Source organism: Lutra lutra, chromosome 13, assembly GCF_902655055.1.
Source record: "Lutra lutra chromosome 13, mLutLut1.2, whole genome shotgun sequence".
Lineage (NCBI taxonomy): Eukaryota > Metazoa > Chordata > Mammalia > Carnivora > Mustelidae > Lutra > Lutra lutra.
In genome coordinates this window covers 35066297-35082047 of record NC_062290.1, presented here as the reverse complement: position 1 = coordinate 35082047, position 15751 = coordinate 35066297, and the positions used below count along the sequence as shown (strand labels likewise).

Below are 15751 nucleotides of genomic sequence, written 5' to 3'. Positions count from 1 at the left end.
CACAGATCAGGACATTTTGAGATGCTACGGAGAAGTATATTGCCATGCCCAACCACACTGGACAATGCTGATTGATTCTGCCTTCTGGCCTTTGAGTAGATCCTTCTATATACCTGAAATGCCTTTCCTCTGACTCCCCATCCTCTTTTCTTGGCCTGGCCAACTCTGAAACATCCTTTAGAAGTAATCTAAGATGCCACCTATTAAAAAGTCTTTCTGGGTGCCTCCCTCTTGCCTTGTTCTCTTTACCAGTTCAGGCTCCCCTAAGGGCGTTCCCTCATCTACACTCTTCAAAGCACTTTCTGCTTATGGATGTCACAGAACCATCACATTACTGGACTTGCGCATATCCTTGTCTTTCTTGCCCCCACTAAATTGTATGTCAGGGACTCTGTCATTTCCTGTTATCCCTTATGCCTAGTAGATTGCTTGGCACAGAGGGTTAATGAGTAATCAACCTTATATCAATTGAATAGTATCAACAAAGTCCAAACTCCCTCCCCTCTGCTTGTTTACTCCATCATACAATACCACCTTCATGTTGACTGGCAAGAGCTATAATAAAACCCTCAGCCTATAATTTAAATTCATATGTTCCTAAAGCCTTCAAACTTAGATACTTGCACCAAATATATACCTATGTGTGTGGTGGGTCTGACATTTATGTGGAAAGAGTGAATCACACACCGACTATGCATTTGTTCACCAGAATTCTCAGCCTTTTAATATACTAAACTGATAATTCACTAAGAAGTTCTCTTCCATGCAAAGAAATAGATTCTCCTACAACTGACTCATTAAAGATCTCCTGGATTAGAAATGAGCAAGCTAGTGATTCCTAGGTGGCTCAGTCAATAAAGCATCCAACTTAATCTCAGCTCAAGTTTCGATCTCATGTTCATGAGTCCAAGCCCCATGTTGGGCTCTATGTTGGGCATGAAGCCTCCTTAAAAACAAAAACAAAAACAAAACAACAACAACAACAGCAGCAAACAAAAAACAAAAAGATGAACAACTTAGAAACATATATATAGGATTTTTAAAACCTGGGGCACTAGGTAAATCATTTTAAAACGAAAAATACAAAGAATTAACCAGTGTGTTTGAAATCACTTTCATTATTCACTTTGTATATGTGTGTCTGTACAATTTAAATGTGGATTTTGTATTTTTGAAAGGAGATAGACCTTAAATCCAGATTCTTTAGCCACTCAGGTATTTATTTCATTGGCATTAAGGCAGACTTAGTATCTCTATTTTGGATTTAAGAATGCTCCAAATATTTGGCAATTCACCTCACCATGGAGATTATTTAATTAATTTTTTCAGGTAAAAGTTTTATTCTCTGCATAAAGAACATAGTTATTTAACAATGCACATATTATCACATGAGCATGAGCTAGATGTCTTTACAGACAGCAGCACCTCTTTGACTAGGAAAATATCTGTCACGTCCATGGCTGGTAATAAAAGACTTTCAGGATTAGCCCAGCAATATAGATGGGTCATGCTCTGTAGATTTATAGTGATGAGTATTTCTTTTTCCAAAACTGAAAATGTATTTGATCTTTTATTGGAAAAAAGATTTATGATAACCTTACTTGTCAAAAGGAGTTTGGAGAAATTATTTTTGCCACTTTATTACCTCATAGTGTATTATACCAGTGTGCACATTTTTTGTGCAGTTCAATGCAATTTGCAGATATTTTATATAATATTTATATTTTATAAGGAATAACATACCTCTTAATTGAAGGTTTTGTTTTAGATGAACAAATTTCTTATATAGAATTATGTTGTATTCCCATTAAGTACATTAGTAGTTTCCTCATGGCATGTCTTATAAAAAGCATATTATATCTCTACCATCAAACACTTTCTGGGAAATAATTAATTGTGGCGATATTATGTAGGTTGATGAATAAAAGTGAATGTGACATTAATGTACTCAGAAAAAATGTTTTAGTTAGTTATGTACCCTCATGTCCTCCATTTAATTCATAATTAGAGACCGTTAAAGTTTTGATACACTGTCATTTCCCAATGTGTGTTAGTTAATGTGTCCCTGCTGGTGAGCAGTGTTTCTTAAATCTTGGTTGTCATAGTTACTCTTGTTACCACTGGCCAACTAACATTTAGCCTTTCTTTTTCTTTTTTTTTGCTGCATTAAAATGGAGCAGTAAACCTGACAGGTGAGGAATAGAGAACAAACCCCTTTAATGCTCAGTACTAGATACTGGTAACCTTTGGAAGTATTGAGGGGGTGAGGGTGGAAGTTGGATATAAAAGTAGAAGATGGACGAAGCCTAGTTTATAAAATATTAAAATGATTGGTATTAAAATGATTCTGGGGGAAATAAATTACTTTGTCTATATAAAAAGAAATAACAAATTATCCAAATTTAGAAGGTAATGAAACCAGTCTGGATTTTGTTTTAATGAGCATTTGTATGTGTTAATGTGTCTGCAGAACAGAAATGTGAGGTGTCCCATAAAACGTTTGTTTTGTTTTGTTTGTTTTTACTCAATACCGATTTTTAAGTTTGATCTGAGGTTACCTCCTGATACAGGAACACAACTGGCATTTTCATATCCTGCAAATATTGGTGACTGTGCCTCGGTGAAAATTCTTACATAATTCCAAATTATTTTCCATGTTTTCCAACTCAACTAATAATAGCAGCAACAGCAATAGTAGTAGTAGTAGTAGTAGCAATAATAATAATAATAATAATAATAATAATGGTAAGACTAGCTATCTGTGTGATTACTGAATGACTGGTCCAATCTAACTTTCTACGTTCTAACATATCTATATATCTAAATGTGTATCTATCTATACTTTTCCATTTATATTGATAGATACAGATTTCTGATAAAACTTAAAACTAACAAAAGGGCGTCAGTGCTCATCTCAGTCGTTTTCCTCCCAGTACTGTATTCCAATAGTTCCCAATGCTTGTTCCCTGGACCAGCAGCAGAAGTATCAGCACTACCGGGGAAAGTGAGAGAAATAGAAATTCTTGGACTTCCTACCCAGACCTAATGAATCAGAAACTCTGGGTGTGAGTTCAACAGTCTGCAGTTTAGTAAGCCCTCCCAAATGATTCCATTACATGCTAAAGTTTGAGAACCATAGCTCTATTATTTTCCCTAAAATCACTTAACACTGGTCAGCAAGCTACTTTCATTGACAGAAAACTTAGTATTTCTGTACGGTGTCTTTTTTTAAAATATCACTAGGAGTCATTAATCTAGCTAAAAACACATGCAAAGTAGGTTTGATTTTTGTATGTGGTTTTTTTTTTTTTTTTAGTCAAAACAGAACACACTTTGAATCCACTTAATATACTCAGAGATCTACCTTCCCATTTAATACTGTCTACATTTTATAACATTATCACTGCCTTCTGGTCCCATTAAGATGAGAGAATTGGCTCTCTTTCTTTTTCAGAACCAATAATTAACATTTATTGAATATTTAAGGTACTAAAAATGAGTTTATAATTTTCTAAATTAAATGGTACTTTAATTTATGTATCAGCCTTCAGAATTATTTAAGTCATTATGTGGGTAACTTTACAAATGCATACATCTAATGTATACATGAAAGGACTAGAAATTTTCTTCAATACCTTTATTCTTTATAAAATACATAAATAAATAAAACAATTCAACTTCTAAAGAATTACAACATTTAACGTAGACATCATCTCGAAACCTTCTTCCTCTCTTTTGTACACAAAGAAATTGAGAAGTGTTATAGTTGACTTCCCTAATCAGATACACACCAGTAGTGGCAGAGCGAAGTTACATTCTTAAAAGCATCATAATCATAAAGTGTTTGAACAGATTTCTTTGAATTTAATAGCAGAGATTTCTGATAAATATATCTGTCTTCCAAAAGCCTTGGCCCATATGTCTGAATATCTTTGTTTTAAGTAAGTGGATTCCCTCCCACTTCATCCCTAGATGAGATCCAGGTGAGAATAAATGACAATAAAAGCCCCTTAGACCACAGAGTAGAATTTTTTTTATATGTGATCCACATCCCAAACCACCACACATTTTTATATTACTAGCAGTTTCCACCATATCTGAAGTGTCATGTGACCTTGCATTTCCTTTTCACCCATATAACTCCTACATGTGGTAGATAGTTCTTTTTGCGGGAAATATCCTTATAATAGGACTTTTAATCTTAATAGAAAAAATAAAATAGCAAGGCAAAATTCACATCATTTTGGAGTCACTATCTTTCCTTTTATCTCATTGAAAATGAGAATAATGAGACCTCTAAAAACTTAGGAAAAATGTGTGACTATGTACGTTCACGTTGGGCCTGATTCAAACCACCATACGCCATTTAAGAACTCTAGGGCCGTAAATTCTATTTTTAAAGCTCTTTATCATTATTACCCAAAGATGACCAAACTCTTCATCCTGCAAGCATTTCTTAGAAATCCTTTCTGTTGGAAAACAACCATTTTGGCACATTTATGTTTAAAAATAATGTGACAAAAGTGTGGGCAGCCAGAATTATCCATGTTGTGATCACCAGAACTAAACTAAGCAAAACAAAATTTAAACGGCTGGTTTTCTGAGATGGCTAGGATTTTTGGAATCTGAGATCTTGGAGGCCGTTGATTTGAACAGATAAAGTGAGGAAGAAGTTAGTTATTAAATGTCAGGGAACACGCCCCCCCCCCCCACACACACTTTATCACAAGAATAAACTGTAATGTTAATCCCATGCTCTGGGTTTTGAGATTCATCTGGGCAACAAGATGTGACGTTCACCTTCCCTGGCACCGGGAAACAGACTAAATTTCTTTAGAGAGTATTCTTTTCTGTCCCTTTGTCTCAATATCACTCAGCCTGTCCTCAGTGAAAAAGGAGATAAGGAATATGTCCCACAATACCTGCAGGAGTGACCTAGTTTCCTTGCCTAGAAATTTCTACATCTGGTTCCATAATCCTGCAAAAATGACAGTGGAGACAACTTTGAGATGGGAAAAAATCCAGGTTAGAATCACTAGGTCTGGCACATCAGTAAAGAAATGTATCTGTGCCGACTCTTATGGGGAAAAGCAAGCAAACAAACAAACAAACAAGCATAAGAAGGGCCCCTGGGGTTACCTGAAGCAGGAAGACCAAGCATATGTTTATTACAGGGGGACTCTCTGACTGGCAGTTGGTGGCGTTTCATTAGCCCATTGAGATTCTGTATTTTTGGTGGTAAAGTGAATCTCTGTGAGGGAAGTAACCACAGCCTAACACAGGGGCATTTTCTACTCAGAAACTGGTCACCACCTTCTTCTTTCACATGGTCTTCCAAGCCACTCTTTCTCTTTCTTCTCATATCTTTCTTGCCAGCCCTCAGCTCTGATTTCCCTTCCCTTCTCCTTTTCCACTCCATACATCTGGAACGGCCAGTACCTTTGCCATGCACCATCAGATTCACTGCTCATCTCGGATTGGTAGTATGGCTTGGCAGTACATTCTGTCCTCAGGCTATACCTGCCACCTTTAGGTAGAAACAGGAAATCCCAAGAGAGGTTAATTCAAGCTTGTGAGAGAGGAAGGTGTCTAACAGGACTCACCCAAGAAAATTCATTCCATCAATGCCGTTTTGCCGAAGGCACTGCACTTGAGCAAATCAAGTGTGCTTTCCCTTTGCATTAATCTTCCCTTCATCCCCTGGTTAGTTTTATTTTATACAGATGAGCAGAGATGGAAAGAAAGGCTATTTAACAGGAGCCCTCTGGCTAACCATAGAACAACCTGGGTGGCACTGAATGAGATCCCATTGCCACAGCAACGCTAATGAGCTGTGCGACAGTCATGTCAGAAAGAGAAGGGAGTGTTCCTCAACACCGCTGTGCCCCTTTCCCCAAAGAAGAATGTCTTTCTTTGGAACAAGAGTGAGATGCTAGGATTATGACTGCAGCCCAGAGACTGCTGGAATCAGTCTTTGAATAATAAATACAGAATAAAGCACTGCTTAAAAAAGGCCTCCATTTCTTCCATTTTAAATGTGGTTTAAACTTAAAGAAAATAGGTAGCACTCTGTGTTTGGGGTTTGAAAAAAATGAATAAGAAATCTTATGGGGGAAAAAAAAAACCCCTGACCTTTCTTGCATAGACATTTGTTAATATTACATTATCACACTCTAGACAAAGGTATTTAATAAAACTAGTAGTAATTAAAGCAAAGATGAAATGAATTGTGTAAAGAATTACTTATAACAAGGCACTATTAATGGTTCCTATGCCATGAATAATCATTGGAAGAGTGAGACACAGTAGGTGAAATTAGTTTTTCTCTGATCTTTCTGTGATTGACTTTCATTAATGGAATATTAATCATAGCTTAACACCATAAACAGTCAACACTATTTTTTTTTTTTTTAATTTGAAAGAGGAAGGGGATGTTGGTCTTGCATCGTGCTAATTCTCTTTCCAGGTGTTAGGCTAACTTGGAATCTTAGAATACACTATATTTGTCTGACTTCTGGGAAAATCCAATTCAGGTCCTCTTTGTAGCCATCAGTCATATAATCTTGGAAAGAGGAAAGAAGGGGTATGGTTTTAGCTCTTCAGCTTGAAGCTCAGTAGTTTCGGAGGTTTTTCTCTATGGTAAACACATTCATGTTATTGGTACTCTATTAGCATTGGCTATTACAGGTACTCTGTCCTTTTTCTCACAAATTGAACCAGTGGATAAAGGAGATTTGCTGAACAAGGACTCAAGCCTATTTCTCCAACACCCCCCACTTAAAGCCAAAAGGCAGAAAAAATGAAGAATTTAATTCTAGAGCAGACTTTGAGATCATTCACTTAAATAAGAGTTTTTTTTTTTTTTTTTTTTTTTTTGAGGAAACAGTCTAGGCCAAGAGAGGAAAAGCAACCTGAACAAGGCTCCAAAGCAGGACTGTTGAATGGTTTACAACAGGAAGTTGGGAGGGAGAGAGGGTTGCATGACTCTCTGCTTTTTAAATGTTTCTATTGCTTTTTTTATTTTATTCTTTCATTTTTATTTTCTCCCTATAGGAAGAGGGCAGAGTCTGACTCTAGAAAGAGCAGCATACCCAACAGTAAGGAGGTCCCTTCACACCATCCAACCGACCCAGTAGAATTGAGGCGCCTTAATTTTCAAACACCAGGTAAGAGGCAGGACTCATCTTGTCCATAATACAGTATTTACTGGAAGTTTTCTGACCACCTGATATTGCTTTGAGAGATAAATGTATCACTTTATTTAGAATAATTTTGTTTATCCTGATTTTTAATTGTAACATTATTGAGATTCATTATACATAAGTCTTGAAAGGAAAGAAAGTTAACTTTGCAAATCTGAGGTGGAGCAGACAAGAGAAAATGTGTAACTCACCTTTAGATTTTGGAAAATCTATAGTCTTGCAAGAATATCTACCATTTTGGGGGTTTAACACCATTTATTATTTTTAATGACACTTATCTGGGAAGAATTCAGTTTCTCATAAAGTGAATGAATGGGTGGATGGATGTTGTATCATTCATTCCATGGGGAAAGAATAGACTTATTTTGTATTTTCCTATTAATTTGCGTCTATGTTTCACTGAAGAAAGGGGGGCGGTGAGAGGGAAAGAAACAAATTGGGGCAAAAATCCGTTTCTTTTCAAATATTACCTGTACTGCATGTAACCGGCCAATTTGGTCTCTTATAGGGAGGCATGTAAAGTGATTTTGAGGATAAGAAAAATATCCTTGTTTCTTAAAGAACATTAAGTGCTTCAACAGAGCAAATCTGTCATTCCTGCTAAGGGGCATTTTGTACAATATTATTAATTCAAGGCTAGCTCTATTTTGCTTTCTTTCAAGTAAATTTTATTTATACCAAATGAATGGTAAATAATAAATGGTAAAGAGATCTAAAAACATAAAACTGAGTGGCACTGCCATAATACCTAAGGATAGTTAAGAAAGTAAAGAGCTGATCTAAGAAGTCTGACTAAAATTTGGTTGTGTTATTTTTGCCAAATTGTTGGCAAGTGTGTCAAATGGACGTCCTAACTCATAGTAGGATATACTACAAATGTGTTAAACTACACATTTGCAGTGAATTGCTTTGAACTGAATACAAGGCATTGTATCTGGCTTATTTTCTCCCTTAAATGTATATGTATCATCGTTTAACTAGTAACAATTCAGTTGAAAGAAGCATCTGGCATTTTTCAAGTGGCTATACAAATCATCATCATGAATGTGGGTCGTTTTTAAAGTTCTACCTCAGAGGAGGTTAGATTTTTTAAAAAATCAGTTTTTTTAAAGCAAAGGTATACCTCAAACAGCATACAAGTAGAAGAAAATGTTCATGTAGCCAAAACTCTCTTGTATGTATTTTTTAAAAGGCTGATAAAAGCAGACTTTGCATATCTGATGATAACTGAACAAATCTTTGCAGTCCTTTAAGATCATTGTAGTCTTGTAGATGCTCCCTGTTGAGTCTCTGTCTAGCTACCCCATTAAGGCAACTGGATATGAATTGAGTTCTGTAGTAAACCTTCTCAGTTCACTTTCTGAAATAGTCGTATACTGACTTCTTTAGGCTATAGGCAACGTCTTAATAATGGACCCAGGAATTCATGCACTTTTCCATTTGGCAAACAAATGTATAGAGGACCAAAAGCCATGGAAATGATGTGCAATAGGATTTCTTACAAGAGCAGCACGTTGTGGAAATGGAGAAAATGATTGTTACTCAGTACCTTGCTGCTCCGCCCTGCCCCTTGTGGCTTTTATGTGAAGTGTCACCTGTATTAGAAACAACCTTGGTTTTCTAGCAGAGACTGAAGCATAGTATAAGGTGAATGGAAAGTCAAAGATAGCCCCAGAAGGAAAGGACCAGTAACAGAGCTCCCCCTCATCTATTCCAGCACCAACAGAGTATGCTTATGGGCATAAATAGAAAGCAAGAATGGGAACTGTGTAGAAAGGATTATCAGCAGAGTGCTGGCAACTACAAACAAGGGAATAGAAATGACTTTAACCAAGAGACCTCCATCTATAAGTCTCACTTTTATGGGCAATTTTGTAAATATGGTCAAATAAAAAAAAGTTTATAAGGAATCTAATTTTCCCAGTAAATGTGGGAATATTAGATCCATTTATGGAGAGAGCCTGTTAAATTTCACAGAAGTCCATCAAAAGGAGAATGAATGTTACAGTTGAAGGGACATTGCTTATCCCATCAATAGCTTTACAAAATTGAAATTAGGGGCTAAGGTTATAGAAGGTATCATTTAACTAAGGTTAGACTTTTTGCATCAAATGGGTAATGGAATAAAGTGAGCAAAATGAACAAAGAGGGAGACAAGATTTAATAGAGGAAGACAACAGAACAGGAGAAATTGTCGTAAGGTCCTATCATATTTGCTCATTATGGAAACACTATGTTGTGCTAAGTTTTAGCTCAGGTAGCAATCTACTTGAGCTTGATTTGTTGAAACAGTCTATTTGCCCCCCAAGCTCAATAATGTGACATGCTGTCCTGAAAATTTCACCAGTTGACAAAGAATATAGACTCAGCTATTAACGTGAAATTCATAAAAATGTGACCATTTGCTCAACCGGTACAGATTCTAAGCAGTGGCTATAAATCACCTTAGTTACTTGCCAACAGGATAATAGGTAGGGTTATTGGCCAAATAACCTTTTTGTGCTTTTTCCTCTCCTCTTGTTCACAAATAATCAAGGGCTTTCCTGGATGATACAATAAAATGACTCCTTTAGAAGGTGTTTGCACAGCAAATGATATGACGCTCCTTAATTTTTGTATTTTAAACTCTTTCACTATCTGAAATATACTTATATATATATATATCATACTTTTGGAAGTAAAATCCACAAACATAAAATTTGACAATTCTTATTAATGGTATGCATAAGTTGGGAGTTAACCACCCACATCTTCACTGCAAACAAATAATTTTTAACGAAATAAAAAAAAACTTGTGATTCATATATCAGTCCCTAGCACCTGAACTTGTTCAAAGCAAGTTCACTTCCACTTCCAATGGATCTGTTGAGGAAGATAAAATATCAAACAAAGATTTCCATTTGAAATTCAGTGTATTTCAGAAGGTAAAGAAAGCACATCATTTAGTTTACTAATTCTATAAATTCTTCTTTCATTTAAAAAAAAAATCTTGGGGGACACCTGGGTAGCTCAGTCGTTAAGTATCTGGCTTTGGCTCAGGTCACAATCCCAGGCTCCCTATTCAGTTGGAAGCCTGATTCTCCCTTTCCAACTCCCCCTTGCTGTCTCTTTCTCTGTCAAATAAATAAATAAAATCTTCAAAAAAATTAAAATAAAAAATAAAAAAAATCTTGGAAATGGAATAACTATTCACTTTTTAAGTATTTATTCTTGTTGAAAAGCCTAGAACATAAGAAGGCAGACGTTTTTCCCCTCAATTCTATCCCATACTCCAAAGGTATTGAAAATACATTCCTAATTTCCTGTAATTAATACAGTATTCTGAAAGTTTAAATTCTTCAAAGAAATATACCCTTCACTGCAGTACCAAAAACATACCTATCATTGGGTCAGAGAAGGAAACATCAGATTCCTGACCACTGTCTCTCCACTATGGCAGAAAGTAAAGGCAAAGAAATCTGTTGTTTTCAGTAGAGCCATCTTTGCAAGGCTGTGGGATATAGAAAAACATTGCTTTAGCACACTTTCCAAATTTTGGATGACAATCTAGTCACTGTGTTCGTGAAATGCTATATTCAAGCATCTGAACAGGGAGAGGAAGACCAACATCTTCCTAAGAGCATGTGGTACATCTTTTTGTAGGTATTGCCCGTGAACATGTTTATTAGCTGGAATACAGTCTGTTGGAATTGGCAATATTCAACTAATTTGTTTAGAACTTAAATTACCCAATGTATCAAAAAATATGTAGTTGGCAATAATTAGTCATCATTTATTGATATACTGGGTTGGTAAGAGCTAATATGAAACAGGCAATTCAAGTACCATTGTTGTATCACCCATGACCTACAAAATTAGAGTCCTAAGTATATAAGAAGGTATCATTTAGCTAAGGTTAGACTTATCACTTCAAATGGAAAATGGAGTAAAATGAGAAAAGGAGAGAGGAGATGTTGTAGAAGAATTTGCTAGACTTATTAATTGCTAATCAAGTCTTACAAGTCTTTAAGCTTTGCAGAGGAAGGGAAAATACTCATTTATTAAAAGATGATTTTAAAATAACTGCTAGTAATCCTCGTACATCTTTATGGACTTCAGTAACTGCATATGCACTAAGATGAGTTGACAGATGAGTTACATGTTAAACCAAAGTGAACTATGCCCATTGGCCTAGGTTGGGAGGAAAGTTTTGTGTGTGTATAAAATAAATGTTTCTAAGTCTTCTTATAACCAATACCTCAAATAATTCTTGTTCCTAATTACAAAAGCAACACATGTTTATTGGGGCAATTGTGTAAAATAGAAAATAAGCTTGTTAACAATTGTTGTACATAGGCTGTGGCTACACAGGTGTTCATTATAGTAAATATTTTGTATGTTTGAAAATTTTCATAAATTGGAAAAGATGAAAAAACACATTTAGAAAAGAGAAATTATTCTTTACCCCCCATCTCTTATTTTTCTTCTATTTGTCTTCTTTTTTTGGAGGGCAAATTTAAAATATAAATAAAAGATTCCCTATAACTATTCCAAATTTGCCCTTCAGGAATAGCTATCATAGACAGCCCCACCCTTTTTCATATGTATATGAAAAGACTTTCATATGTATATATAGTTCTTTAGTTGATAAAAATGGATAGCAGATATATAGACAAATGATATACATAAAAATTTCCTTTTTTATTAGCATATAATGTATTATTTGTTTCGGGGATACAGGTCTGCGAATCATCAGTCTTAAACAATTCACAGCACTTACCACAAAAATTTCTTGTTTTAACATTTATTTTTTCAAGGATTTTTATTTATTTATTTGACAGAGACACAGCGAGAGGGGGAACACAAGGAGAGGGAGATGAAGGGGGGAAGCAGACTTCGTGCCAAGCAGGGAGCCCGATGCCAGCCTCCATCCCAGGGTCCTGGATCATGACCTGAGCCAAACCCAACAACTGAGCCACCCAGGCGCCCCCTGTTTAAACATTTAAATACATAAACACAGACCTTTTTCCAAGTTAGTGTATTAGGTTTTATCTCCTTCTTAGTAGCCAATGGTCTTGACATTATTCACTTCTACAGATGACACAAAATGTATTGACATTCCATATTAATGGAGGCTATTTTCTGTGATTTACTCTTGCAAAAATACTGTAGTAAGCAATACTGAGCATACATCTTTTCACATCTTTGTTGCTACCTCCAAATATTAGACACCTAGAAATGCAAGTACAAAGTCCTAGGGAGGCACATTTACCATTTTGATAGAGATTGCCAATTACAGATTTTTTTTGAAATATTGTAAAAAGCCTTTACCGACAGGTGGCAGCCCTCTGAGCCCTGGCCTCTAGCATTGGACAGAAGACTAAAATAAATATAATATCATCAAAAGATGATGATATATAAGAAAACCAAAGAAGCTACTAATATGTGTTCATGTATCAACTGTATCCCAACAAAGCAAATTTAGAATTTCAGCATCTCAGAGAAATAAGCTTTCTTTCAAGGACAAAGGTGTGAGGGAACATGTAGCTAACAGCATCATGTGTAAGCCAGTCACCACCTTTCTTTGTGACTGTGAAATTATTTTTCTCTGCTGCCTTTTGGTTGCCTTGTTTCCATTAAAAGTGTTCTTTTTTTTTTTTTTTCTGTGAAATTCTTTCTTCTAATATTTTTACCTCCTTCTCACATCCCTCTCTCTGCACCCCCTCTAAAACAAACAACAAACAAACAAAAAAACAAATAACCCTTCAAACAAAAACAACAAAAAACTGCAGGGTTTGTGCTTTCACCTTTTAAGAAAAGAAATTTAAAAATTGATGATCAGATGTTACAACATAAAAACCTTGTTTTCATTCTGAGGATGACCTTAATATGTTTTGCCCTAAAGCATACATGGATGGTATGTGATTGATGGGCTGTGGAAAGCAGAAACAAACTGGGGGAAAGTTATCATATCAGAAATAGCAGTATCAGCAGCAGAAATGTCTGCACAGCAGCTGAATGGGCTTTAAAAGCTTTTGAAGCCTCTTTGTTGATCCATCAGTGCTATTAATTGGATCAATGCTAACAAGATCCATATTTATATACACTTATCTTCATATTTTGTACTCTAAGAAACTTATATATATGACCTTACTTAAGAACACCATATGTGTTCATTGTATGTTTCAAAAAACCTTGGTTCATTGAATAGAAATAACAAATTTCTGATATAAAGAAACACAGTTTGTTAAATTCTGCATTCTGAAAAATTCTCCATAAAAATGAGTCTTACTTATGCTATCCAGTGCTTAACTGAAAAAGGGATCTTGAAATATCTTTTCCTTAATGATGATCCTACTCATAGGTTAAGTCAAATTGTCATTATTGTTCTGCCACGTAGCAATTATATCATGTAAATCAATATTCTCTTTTGCCTTTAAGTCATTATTCATTTGTGAAACAAATTGCAAATATTGAGTATTTATATTTCATTCAGGGTATTCTAAATGGCACATAAATTATTTTAAAATCTGACCAATATTTTATAAACTAAGTTTCTCTCTGTGACTGTTAAGTACATTTTTGACAGAGATATACCATTAATTGGATGAACAAATTATTTTCTCCCTATTCCATGACCACAAATTGTTCTCCAGAATTTTATCATGTTGGTTTTTGTTTGTTTGTTTCTTTGGAAAGGAGAACCATGAAGAGAGTATTGTTGAATCATCACACATATATGCTAACAGAAAAAAATCACTAACAGATATTCCACCACCCCCCTAAAAAAAGATGTTCCCCCACTCTTAGTGACCTCAAAAACTTTACTTAGCAAAATAATTACAAAGTGGTTATTGGCATTAAGTGCAAGATTTTAAAATTGCCAAAATAAAGCAAGTATTTGATAAACATTTCCATATAGATGTTTGAAATTACTATTGATTAGATGACTTAGTAAAATTAAACAGAATATTTTGAAGGCGGAAACATTGTGAATTGGAGATTTTTTAAAAATCTGCCAAATAATACTACAGTTTTTAACATTTTGAATTTATACCTTTAGTATACCTTTAGTTCATGTTTTCATGGAAAATCACAAAATGTTGACAAGAGGTGACTGGTAAATACAGGTGTGCATAGGGGCACCTTTTCCCTCTTCCCACCACTGAAACAGACATACCTTCAAATGAAGCTATTATTGACATATTTTCTCTAACTGAGGATGGTTTTTTTAATTATTTATTTATTTATTTATTTTTACATTTTTATTTATTTGACAGATCACAAATAGGCAGAGAGGCAGGCAGAGAGAGGGAGAAGCAGTCTCCCTGCCGAGCAGAAAGCCCGATGTGGGGCTTGATCCTAGGACCCCGAGATCATGACCTGGGCCAAAGGCAGAGGGTTAACCCACTGAGCCACCCAGGCGCCCCTGAGGATGGTTTATGATCCCTGTGGCAGGGCATAAGTAGTCCAAACATTTTCAGAGGTCCATAGTTATGTATATGGCACCAATCTGCCCGGACGTTAAATCGTACAAGAGACAGTATGGCATAATGAAAAGTATCCTAAATAAGAAGTAACAGGGTCTGGGATCAAATCCCTTAGTTTTACTAAGAGTAATGACCTTGATCAAATCTTCTACCCTTCTGAGCTTCATTTTCCTAATTGACAAAATTAATGTGGAAAAGGAGATGAAATAAATGAACTTGCAGAGAGTGATCCAGGAGAGATGTATACATTGTTAAGCACCCCCAGACAATATTTGATGTCTAGCCCATTGTCTTGTGGATAATTAATACTTAATTTACACACCAAAGAAACATTTTCCTATTTTAAAACAGAGGCTGCAATTTAGTTATCCAAATGTGGCCTGCAGAGGTCTTTTCTTTGACTCCCGCTGCGTTTCAACGAAGTTTTAAAGCAACGGTGGAAACTGAGGAAAAGTCACATCATAATCTGGGTTTGCAACTGCTACTAAAAACCTGAAAATTTTTGCCTTGTGACTCTATGGTTCCACCTGGAAGATTTCTGCTAGAGCTGATGAGTTTGGCCTGTTATACACGTTCTCCACAGTGTACACCAGCCCTAAATATGACCCTGACCTTGAGACTTAATGTCAGTTTCCATTCATTTCATAACTATTTTTATTTTTCATATAATAGAGAATATTTTTTTTTCTTGAGCCTCCTTTAAAAGTAGGGAAATGAAATCCAGCCATAGAAGATGGCTTGCTTCAAGGAAATGAGCATGAGCACCTTTGTTTGTGAAAGTGTTTGCTATGTCCTACCTTGTTGTCTTCAGTCGTTTACCTTACCTAAAGGTCCCCTTCAGCCCCTGGAGACTTTGTGCCTGCTTGAGAAGATTGTCACCACCTTTCCAGAATTAATACAGTAGAAAGATGTCAAAACTACTTAGGATTTTATTTACTAGATTGACTAATGTATAAAGTCATTTAACTCTTCTGGGCTTCAGAGTCCTCTTGTGTAAAACAAAAAGCCTGGCCTAAGTGATCTCTAAGGCACCGCTCAGCTTCAAATGCCATGATGTTAAAGTTTTAATTCTTGTAACGA

General features: G+C 35.6%; 1 protein-coding gene across 9 annotated transcripts in view; it reads left to right on the top strand.

Moving 5' to 3' along the window:
• Window positions 1-15751, top strand: part of PTPRD (protein tyrosine phosphatase receptor type D) — a 1060901-nt gene that overhangs the window by 924034 nt on the left and 121116 nt on the right. For 7 of the 9 annotated variants that reach the window (XM_047699812.1, XM_047699814.1, XM_047699811.1 and 4 more), the window contains 2 exons: window positions 2181-2192; window positions 7054-7166. In XM_047699812.1, the coding sequence (XP_047555768.1) occupies window positions 2181-2192; window positions 7054-7166 (125 nt within the window). The remainder of the gene's footprint in view (window positions 1-2180; window positions 2193-7053; window positions 7167-15751) is intronic. The other 2 variants (XM_047699816.1, XM_047699819.1) reach the window with 1 other exon arrangement.